Source organism: Streptopelia decaocto (genome assembly GCF_964273445.1).
Source record: "Streptopelia decaocto genome assembly, chromosome: 5".
Classification (NCBI taxonomy): Eukaryota; Metazoa; Chordata; class Aves; order Columbiformes; family Columbidae; genus Streptopelia; species Streptopelia decaocto.
This window is the reverse complement of record NC_138659.1, coordinates 69,429,967-69,441,424: the sequence shown is the minus strand read 5'-3', so window position 1 is coordinate 69,441,424 and position 11,458 is coordinate 69,429,967. Positions and strand designations below refer to the sequence as shown.

General features: G+C 39.4%; 1 protein-coding gene across 1 annotated transcript; it reads right to left on the bottom strand.

The window, feature by feature from the left end:
- Positions 1 to 17: 17 nt before the first annotated feature.
- On the bottom strand, positions 18 to 11,416 carry BCCIP (BRCA2 and CDKN1A interacting protein). Its single transcript, XM_082054573.1, has 7 exons — positions 11,277 to 11,416; positions 8,132 to 8,206; positions 7,396 to 7,476; positions 5,473 to 5,565; positions 4,745 to 4,932; positions 3,499 to 3,676; positions 18 to 431 (listed from the first exon to the last, which is right to left on the bottom strand). The coding sequence occupies exons 1-7, from the start codon at positions 11,394 to 11,396 to the stop codon at positions 261 to 263; spliced, it is 906 nt and encodes a 301-aa protein (XP_081910699.1). The 5' UTR covers positions 11,397 to 11,416; the 3' UTR covers positions 18 to 260.
- Between the last annotated feature and the right edge of the window lie 42 nt (positions 11,417 to 11,458).

Below are 11,458 nucleotides of genomic sequence, written 5' to 3'. Positions count from 1 at the left end.
TTGACCAGATCTTCACGTTTCCTTTTAACATTGGGTTTTTATTGACTGCTTAACGATGATACCAAAATATAATAACATACGATATTTAAAAATATTACTTTGATGGATATTTTCCGTTGTACCACCTACTTGTCTTCTAAGTGTACAGAGGAAGCATTTGAGCAGCACAATTCCATTAACTCAACTGCAGTCTTCTGAAAATACTGTGAAGTCACAGTTCTGCATGGCTGCCTTATAAAAAACGGTGTCTCCAGGAAAGTTCAGAGTGAGAGATAGTCTCTGAGTTTCTCCATGATTACATCCATTCCATCAGCTGCAACTATCATAACAGTCCGCCAAGGCTTCATTGGGACATCATCAAAGGACCATCTGCCACCCAAACAGGTGTCACTTTCCTCTTGCACAGAGTAGCTGAACTTCAGAAGGGCTTTCTAAACAACAGAAAAAAATGCACTAGGATTAAAATGTTTCATCAGCATTGAGATAATACACCATCTAAACAAGTAAAAATAATTAACTTATTATGCAGATGCCTATTAAGAAGCTGTTTCCTTCCCTCTCAAAAGGCCCACCAAAAAAACATACAAGAGGATCCACTACCAGGTGCTTTAAACTATTTGCTTTTCACAGAATTTATATAATGCATATTATTTTCTAAAATGTTTGCTATCATCATGGTTTAATATCAGAAAAAAGACCTTATGGGGGGAAAAAAAATCCATGTCCCCTTTATATGGTTAGTGTGTGTCATTTTAGACCGTTTCAAAACAGACTCTCATTCCATGTTATCAAATTAAGAAATGTCAATCCTTAGAAGCTGTTGTGCCAACTAGCAGGGATCCTTGAACACTAACAGGAATATCAGGCTCTTACTGAACATGTAACCCTGGAACAAGAGCAAACCACTAGCTGTGTAATTTTCAGAACAGGCAGATCAGGCAAAACCCAGACAAAATGAACAGCGAGAGAATGCAGGTAGCACAGAGCTTGCATTGAAGATGACACCTCGGTGTGGAAAACACGCAGAAAGCCTGTAGCAATGAACACGCTCTGCTCTTTTCGTGGCCTACTCTAAAACTGCTCAGAGTACTAAAACTTAACGTACCTGTAAGTATATGTGCTACAATAATCCCCTCCTTTACACTGCCAGTAGAAAGGCTATATTAAGGGGATGGGCACTAATAGGAATCCTGAGCAGAACTTCAAAAAGCTCTTGGAAAGCCTTTAGATGGCTGTAGCCACTGAAAGACAGATTTATAAAGGTTGCTTCTTCAAATAGGTAGGTTGTCCTTAATGTACATTATTTCTTTTCAGTGATATATACTGAGAACAGTTCCTTTTGACTAGCTTTCCAAGACAAAATGTCTGATGCATAAGAACTTTCCTAACAAATGTTTCTAGTTCTCACACGAGTCAGATTAAGAAGCATGAACAGAACTCCTAAGTAGAAAATCTTATCTAACCTCTTCCCTTTACAAGGAAAGTAAAGATCCAGCCTCCCCTTAGGATTGCTATTTACTATCTCAAGGTTGTAAATTTACTTTTGGAAGAACCATCAAATTAACTGAGTGGTTTTGCTCAACAACAAACAATTCGAGCAATGAAGGCCCTAAACCTTTAATCAATTTCAAGTCTGGTTGTAACAGAACTTCTCTTCTGCTCCCTCACTAACATTTTAAGGAACAGAATAAAGCACAGGGAACTGACAAGTACAGAAAGGCTTCTCTCTGGTTTATATGGTTTATATGCCTGCCTCACTGCATTTAATACTATTTCATGGCAACCTAATAATGTTGTGTGTGACCAGGGAGGATATGCACTTCAACACTAATTTAACACATATACATTATTAAATACAGAGACACACTTAATCTAATATCCTCCATAATGTTTAAAAGAAATTGGTTAAAAACACTAGACAGGTTGATAAAAAAAAAGAGTTTGGTTTGAGTCTGAAAATTATTGCAATTTAGATAAAAGCACACAATTAATCTTTAAAATGCCACCCAAAATAACAAAAGAGAGATAAATACAAAATAGGCCTTCTAGAACATAAACACCCGTGGACACAGGGGCATCACAGGCTTCTCCCCTTCAGTGCTTCAATAACACGTTTACATAGAGTTCAAGTTCAGTTGGTAAAGCTGCTGTGGCACGAATACAAAAGAAAATCCCAAACTTGTTACCACGTAAAGTCTGCAATAGCATTCCCTACAGCTCCCGATGAATGCACTCACTTACGTTTTTCTTCTTCCCAAGAAATAAAATTACAGCCATATCATAGCCCCCAACAGAGAATGTCATGAACGATTACACACAGAAACGTTCGCCGTTAACCATATGATACACATGCAAGTGCTCTAGCCTGTAGGCACTGCCAGAAACGACAAATAATGGGCTCTTGACAAAGCAATAATATTGTAGAATAATAGTTTTAAGGCTTTTAAAAAAATAAAGAACAACGAAAAAGTATTTGCATTTCAAAGTACATCTTTAATTTAATTTCCCGCATCTTCCTCTCTCCTGATTTGGCTTGCGAACAGCACAACTGTGTAGATGGGCTGCCTCACAAAATAGGAAGTAATATATTCATCTCAGTATTTAGGCACTTTTATTAATGTACTTGTCCTGAGTAGAACAGAGACAAAAGGGGAGTGATAGCTACTTGGCTGGATCTTCAAAAGCAGTTTATTCCGAGCATGTTCTAAAGTAACAGGTATCCAAAAGCAAACAGATAAATCAACTTTCCACATAATACAACAACAACATCACAAATGCAGAGCTTTACATCTGTTAAATTTCATGGGAAATGAAAGAAACGAGAGAAATGCATTGAAACTGCATCACCAAACATAAATAAAGCCACAAGAGCAGTTTGCTTTTTTCTGACACAGGACTAACTACATAGGGGCATTTGATCATGCTAAAGATCTGGGCACCTCATTGACCATATTTCAACAAGTCTGCCAATTATTACATTCAGTTCAATCTCTTCAGCATTGCTATGAGGAAAGAGCTTGTTAATTCTTTGAGGCCAAGACACTGGCCTCAAAACAAAGTAACACCTGATCTTTCTCCTGAAATCTCTGCTTATTTCAGGTATTCCTTGAATTTTTCTTTTATCCTCACAGCACTGCAGACCCTATCAGGTAGTAACGCTGCTACAGGTGGAACCTACACCAAATCAGCTTACAGTCAGGTTAATTGGGACCTGATACAAGTAACGTATCAGTAAATTCATATCAACACAGAGGATTAATTTAATAATTTGGACTTATGGATGCCAAACATCTCTGTGATTCTCTAAAGGTGTTGTGTTCAATATACAAAACCAGGTTGCTTACTCATCTCTCAATACTATTCTAACAACCCCTAAATTTAATATAAAAGATACATGATCTTATATTTTTAAAAGTCGCCTTGAATTTAAGGTGAAACACCATTTTTACTAATATGTAAATAAAAATAAACATTTTAAATTAAAAAAAATCACGTTACCTCATAAAAGAATTCTTCCTCTGCATTTGCAAACATTAACTCCTCCTTTTGCTGACTTCTCCCTTCCTTCCTCTTAGAATTGTTCTTTGTGGCTTCTGTAAAGGTCTTGCTAATAAGGAGATAGTAGTGGCACTTCCCACAAGGTTTGTTTGTTTTCTGTGCCTCAGTCAATTCTTTCCTGAAGATAAATACATGTTTACACATACAATTTAAAAATACATGTTTACATAGACAATTTAAACCCCCAACAAGTGTATAAGTAAACTTTATAATTTATTATTATAGAAAGGATATTCATATTGCAGCCTACTCTTTCACGAGTGCCACAGAACATAGATTTTGCACACGCATTCGTAGTACTCAAACATACTATTTACCTTTAAACCAATAAAAATATGGATGTCTTTCCACACCTCACAACATAACCTTTTTCCCCAAATCCTGTTCATGGTAGAGAGTCTCAAAATGATTCTAAGTGCCTCATTTCTTTCTTTAAAAACCTTCCTGACCAACCCTATCTACATGTTTTCTTCTATATTAAAATAGTAATTCCTAAAGGTCTATTTTATTTTTTTCAATGAGCCATGACAACAGTGAACTTACTCTGATTTCTAATCTTACCTCCATGAGCGAAAATAAGAAAAAAATCTTCATTTAATTACTGGAGTCCCTTATCTAACACAATTTCCTGGTTCTCAACATGGCACTAAAACAATGTAATGCTGCGTGTCAGTGGATTTATTTACTTACTGTCACTCAGTGTATGATATAAATCTATGAATGAGTAGAGATCAAGCAGCACTTAACCTCCTTCACTCATTTACTTGACACTGATCAAAACACTGCATATGGTTTTCATGGGCCCAAACTCCTGTCCCTAAATCCAAATCTTCCATTCCAGAGCCAGACATTAACACATAAGCAGAAACATCCAAGTTGCTTGTTATCAGCATGCTACGAAAGGTTCTCATTTTAAAATTTACTAGATCAACATGAAAATAATCTGCAGCACAAACTACAATATACACATAACTACTTCTGCAGTAAAACAGCACACATTCTTAAATTATTCCCTCTGTCTGGAAGTTTAGAGAGTTAATAAGCTGAGGATCTTATATGAAATGAAAATATTTTTTTCTGTTCATGTCTTATATATATAGTATCACCTGTCTTAACATAGCTCCATACAAATAAGATTTCTGAAAAAATTTACTGTTCAACATCGTGTCAAAAACCCCAAACTTACTGAAGCTGCTGATGCATGGGCAGAGCAATCTGTGGTGGGACGTTAATGAATCTTTCACTTAGTAGAAGACCCACAGGCTTAGTACTGTCATTTAGGATCTTATTCAGTTGTTCAACTACATGTTGCTCACAGCTCTTCTCACACCGACTTAGAATCAGCTCTTTGATTTGTTCAGCACACTGTGTACCCTAGAATCAAAAGGTACATTTTCATTAGATTACAGAACAACTATTTACACAAGAAAACCTTGACCGTGAACTTCAGGTGAATATTCTACAGGCCTGTTGGCAATTTCCTTAAGCAGTCTCTAAAGCACTGTACGATTTATCTGAATTTATTTACCAACCCTGAAGCTGAGGGCAAACAAACGTTCCTAACTGACAGGAATGCAGAGAGGAGCTGCAGCATCAGTACATTCAACAGCAGAACTCAAAAGCTGTGAAAGATGAAAGTGAAGAAATACAAGAGGCTGACAGCTCAGTTACCCTGGGACTACTTATTAGACCCAGTTTTAACTCTCTGTTCTACTCTTTGCTTTATGTTTGACCTTCACCAAGTTATACAAGACTAGATTCAAAAGAAAGCTGGGTGATGTGCAGCTTTAAGACCGTAGTCCTCTATGGAGGAATTAAAAATCCCGATCCAGCTGTCTAGGCTTGTTACACAAGGCAAAAAAACAGGATGCAGACTCACTCATTACTGTCTAGATGTTAATGAGGAGTACCAACCTTCCTTTCCGTTAAGTTTAAGCAGCTTATAAAACCAAAGACTTCATCATCATCTTCTTCATCGTCACTACTGTCTTCTTGGACTTCTGCTTGCTAGTTAATGAAAGAAAAAGCAACAACTCACATTGACATTCTATTTCCACTCTCTGCAGCAAGAAATGTTTTTCTTTCCAGAGGATGCTCGGCAGACGACAACCATCTAGGTAATCTGTACAAACAGGCAACCTACAAATTCTGGTTACGGTTATGAAAGTGCCGCATCATTGAATGTCTGCGTACTCAGAGCCAGCTATGCAGAGAGCCAGGTCATGTATCTTCTACAGCAGGATCTTTCAGAGACACTAAAATTTGATAGCTCAAATATAATGAGCAGTATCTCAGTACAACGGATGGCAGTATCTTAAGCAAAGCCAATTTTTTTCAGTTTCTAATGTAGGGAAATAAACCTGCAAAGTCTTAAAATCCATAGGGCAATAGAGCTTTGATAGAGAGTGAAACGAAAACCTCAACAAAACCCTGCAATTAAAATTTTGGGGAAAGAACTGGCATCATGTAGTTGTAGTATAAGGATCATATTAGACTCGAGTGGAAAAACTGTTGGCAAGTGGAAAAACTGTATAGCAAGTATGCCATGCAACATGGTACAACAGCACAACCGCGATGTGGGGGCAGCTTTTTTGGGTTTGAAGGCAGCATGGCCATGGCATCTTGAGCACTCTAGAGCACTGAACAGCTTCCCTGGCCAGGAGTCACTCTAGAGCCTTGGCAGAGTGCTCCAGTGCCACGGCAGAAGTTGCTCAGAATTCATTCTGGGATCCTTACCTATGCCCAAAGAACTCTGCACAAAAGGAAACTGCATGCAGGACATTTTTGATCTATATCTCTCCACATAGAGGGAAATCACAAGGTCCTACTTCTTATGGAGATGGTAACAAATGTTTCTACAGCATTTACACGTTGCTCTACTACACCATAGTTCAAAAAGAAAAGTGAAATGCCTTCCACATGTAAAATAATCAATCAAATTCCTTGTTTGGTTGAAAGCAGGCACGAAAAATTTCAGCTCCCATAGAAGAATTATTCTCAAAGCCAAAAAGCAAGAAAGCATTTAAATAACAAAGACAGGAACAACCCCAGGTTCCAGTATAGGTTGGGAAATTACATATTAGAGAGCAGTGTAGGGGAAAGGGACCTGGGGGTCCTGGTGGACAACAGGATGACCATGAGGCAGCACTGTGCCCTTGTGGCCAGAAAGGCCAATGGTACCTGGGGTGTATTAGAAGGGGGTAGTTAGTAGATCGAGAGAGGTTCTCCTGCCCCTCTACTCCGCCCGGGGGAGACCCCATCTAGAATATTGTGTCCAGTTCTGGGCCCCTCAGTTCCAGAAGGACAGGGAACTGCTGGAGAAAGTCCAGCGTAGGGCAACAAAGATGATTAAGGGAGGGGAGCACCTCCCTTATGAAGAAAGGCTGAGGGAGCTGGGGCTCTTTAGTTTGGAGGAGACTGAGGGGTGACCTTATTAATGTTTATAAATATGTAAAGGGTGAGTGCCACAAGGATGGAGCCAGGCTCTTCTCGGTGGCAAACAATGATAGGACAAGGGGTAATGGGATCAAGCTGGAACACTAGAGGTTCCACTTAAATTTGAGAAGAAACTTCTTCTCAGTGAAGGTGACAGAGCACTGGAACAGGCTGCCCAGGGGGGTTGTGGAGTCTCCTTCTCTGGAGACATTCAAAACCCGCCTGGACATGTTCCTGTGCGACCTCACCCGGGCGTTCCTGCTCCAGCAGGGGGATTGGACTAGATGATCTTTTGAGGTCCCTTCCAATCCCAAACATATTGTGAACCCCTTCTGAAAGTCTGTTATGTCATTTCAACAAAAAGCTATTGTACTTCATTTAGAAAAGTAAATTCTGTCTTACCTTGATGATACTTCCAATATGATTCTGTTGTATTAATATATCAGTTAATTCAGCCGTGTTAACAGGAGCTTTTAGAAACAACTGGAAAATAAGAAACAAGTTTGAAGAAGTTTTAGACCTGATGATATATCACGGGCCACTCAGAGAAATTACTGTCTTTATTTTTTACTAAGTTGTGATGCAACTCTCTGTTCCATTTTTAATATCCATGTAGCGAGTTTGTTTATTTAACTTCCTTCAATATAATACTGTAAAGACTAAAAATCAGCTCCTTGAAGTGCTTGCTCCTGTACCCTTCACAAGCTGGCATTTGGCAGAGCTGGTATCCTTTTGAGTTTGGTATGATGTGAGTGCTTGCTGAGCACAGGTTTACAACAGAAACAGCAAAAGAACAGACACATTACTTGTCTGTCTGTTTTTTAAGAGCTGTAATTTACCAAAAACCTCCAGGAAACTGATTAAAGTTGAAGAAAGTCTTCTGGGCACCAAGTGACACAATGAAGATGGGAAAATTATGCCCACTGTGGAACAACAGCCCTACAGTTCATTGAGTAATGTTCCTGAAACCATGGTGAAGGTGACACGTTCACTGTGGCTGTAATTGTTTAATCTTCATGAGCTGAAGTGCAGTAAAGTATGAATCAATACAGATAATGTGAACTGATGATTTTGTGTAACTCTTCAGAGGTTATTTATTAATGGACATATAAACCAAGCTAACAAGAAGTCAAAGTACCTGTTGCAGTAATTTCTTTATCCCATTGTAGTCATTGTCTGACATGGAATGTGCTTCGAATTCAATATTCACTTCCTATGAAGAAGTAAAACAGAGAAAATCAAACGTGCTTTGCAAGGAGCTATATCAAAACAAAGCTAAACTATAGGAAATTTGAAGATAAGTAATGGTCAACATCAGAAATTGAACTTATTTCCATATTTCAGTAATGTCAGCAATTGTTACAGTAATAATTTCTTCTGGAATCTTTAGAGAGCACTTGTGAAAATAACTTTTAAAAGCTAACTTACAAATTGTGCTGTGAACAAACTCACTGCTTTATTCCTGCAATCTGGTTCACGCAATTATGTTTACTGTAGCCAAATAGTTTTTTACTGTAGAGAGGCTTGATCCAGGCAGTTAAACTCTTAAAACTGCAGGACTGGAGTGTAATGCCTTGGCTAAAGATGAAGATTGCTGTGGACATTTAAATAATTACATCCAAACCCATACTTGTGCTATTTCCTCAAATCCTAATGGTATCATTAACCCCACTCTGGAAGTCTGCTCAGTAGGCACAGGATGAGATTCAGTCACAGCAAAACCAGAATGTGAACTCCTGCTTCTCCTTCCAGAACAAACGCTGTGTGCCTACCAAACAGTTTTACTGGTATTCTGTGTTAATAGCACCACCTGCCAAGGTTGCCTTGCCTACCTGTTCTTCTGTGAGCCACTGTTTGAGATCATCCAAATTTACTTTGTCTTTTAATTGTCAGTTTGGATTCCAGTTTCTGAACAATCTAAACATCTGAGCCTTACTTTTGTCACCAATTAAGACCATAACTCCCTCCAAGCCCACATCGAGGTCATGGTCTTTATTGTTCACTGGGAGAACAGTGTTAAAGGCTCATTTACAACGTAGAAAACAGGTATACAGTCACTTCGAGGGGGTAATAAAAATCATGAGACTTGTTTGGATATTCTTCGATGCTCTAGTAAAGCATGGAAGCTCTATAGAGGTAATCAAGAACACATTATTTACTTGAGAAGCTACCTATATAAGAAAACAGACTGTATCTCTGGTGCACACAGCATCCATTCCTGGCATCCAGGAACCTTTTAAATGCTTTAAAATTCAAGGCTCCCACTGAATGATTAAGCCAGTAAATTCTGAACAAAACACAGTTTACAGTGGTTCTGAACGCTGTGCAAATCACAGCCATAAAACTGATATAAACCACAGAAGCACTAGATGTTCTAACACTGGTTTTGCTTCACGGCTTTTCCACTACCCGAAATAACACCCTGGTATGAGAGTTCGCAAACCTTCCATCTTTCATCTATTAAAAAAACCAAGCAAATCAAGACTCATCATATATTTTGGTGTGTCCTGTCCTGTTACTGTGCAACAATACTCTGCTACGTACAACGGTACAACGATACAGCAGTGTGCAAAGCTCTTTCACACAAACCAGGCCCCATTTGGTGATCATATTGTTGTTCTCAGATTGACAGAACTAACACATTGTCATTATTATAAAGAAAACATCTGCATAAATGAAGAGATTGTCTTTTTACCACCTGAAGTGGAAAGAGGTGAAGGGAAAGGCTAATACAGCAAAAATTAAATGCCGAGAATTACAGAGAAACGTATACCCTTTAAGTACATGACTGCACAAATTTCTAAGTTTGTACAGTTATAGATGTTCAGCACATTTCTTTAATATTAGCAACACGCACCTTGGTGTCTTATACAAGGACTGAGGGAAACTCGATATATCTTTATATCAAGACTTCCAAACTGAAACAGATGTAATAATGATATATCATCTTCAAAAGCTGGACCACTAAATTAAAATAATTTATATTGCAAGTTTTACCTGGTACATACACAATTGCAAATAAAACATAGCAGTGCACACCAGTACAGGACACACAGAAACCATCCTCAAACTGAAGAAACTTCATCCACAAACACTACAATATATATAAATACTACATATATATAATATGCAGGAATGCTGAGCACTTTAAAAAAGGTATTATTGCCATTAGCCTTAACTTCAGTGCCTAGACACTAGTGCAACATGTTGTATCAGTTTACGAATACTGAACAGAACACAAAGTACTAACAGTGCTAGTCAAGAACTTCATAAACATATGTCAGCTCAAACTAAGTATCCATTTAACATGGTATACTACATCTCCAGCAAACTGGAACTGCTTTTCCATCACCTTAGTATGACTGATAACACAATTAAACCCCAAGTTCTTATCATGACACAGTTTTTTTAAAAGGTTTGTTCGGTTTTATTTGCTAACATAAGCTAACTAAGGCCTCATCTAAGAAAAAGGAAGATAATTAACTCAAAGTGAAATGGTAGCTAGGTCAATTAAATTAGCAAAATACTTAATTTGAAATGTACCAAGTTGAAACCCACACATACTTCTGTTCTTTGACCCCTTTAAACCCTGTGAAAATGACATATCACCTTATCGTCCGGGGATTTTAATAAGAGTTCAAAGTCAGGGCATATCTCTTCCTTTCCTAGAAAGGCGACTCCTCCCTCAGTGTTGTGTTTCACAACCACATAATGCATTTACACACATGTCCGGGTGCAGATACACAGAGTGCTCAGAAATTAAGTTTCATTTCCTTGAGATCTAGCGTTTTTTCTTTTTTTTTTTTTTTAATTTTCCCTCCACCCATTCTTCTAGGAAAAGGAAATAAAAACAAATTTTCTGCATCGAAAGCATTATTTTCTAGTGGCTGCCTCCAGTCCCACACAAGAACGGATGTGGACAGAACACACCCGAGGGCCAAGAGTGTTCAAGTGATTGTGGCCTCGGGGATTTCAATATTCAAAAAAGAAAAAAATTAAGACTCTCCAACAGTTAACCGAGTACATTTTACCTCACCAATCAACGGCATACACTTTACCACAGGAACGCCGGGCCCGACCCACCAGGGGCTTCAGAGGGACATCCCGCTCCCCAACAGCTCCGGTCACGGCCTCCCCAGCCCGGCTCCTTACTTGTAGCGTTTTCCAGCCGATTTTAGTCACAGTGTGTCAGGGGATGACCCTGAGAGGGGTCACCCGGGGCCCGTGAGGGGAGGCCGGGCGCAGGCTCTGCGCGCCGCCCAAGGCCGCGCTCCCCCGCTCACCTCATCGATCCTCTCCTCCTCCTCCTCCTCAGAGTCCGACTCCGGCTCCGACCCCGACTCCGAGCCGCTCTCCCCGGCCGGGGGCTGTGGCTGTGCCCGCCGCTTGGCCGGCGTGGCCATGCTGGGCTGGCGCGCAGGCGCTCGGCAGCCGGAAGGCCGCGGCGGAGGGAGCGGCGGCGGGC

What these genes read in the sequence shown, in the direction of transcription:
- BCCIP (XM_082054573.1), bottom strand. Translation starts at nt 11,396, where the DNA reads ATGGCCACGCCGGCCAAGCGGCGGGCACAGCCACAGCCCCCGGCCGGG. An exon ending in TAAAGAAATTACTGCAACAG is followed by an intron (nt 7,477 to 8,131) that starts GTACTTTGACTT and finishes CTTATTTTCCAG; the next exon opens with TTGTTTCTAAAAGCTCCTGT. An exon ending in CCCATGCATCAGCAGCTTCA is followed by an intron (nt 3,677 to 4,744) that starts GTAAGTTTGGGG and finishes ATTTATCTTCAG; the next exon opens with GAAAGAATTGACTGAGGCAC.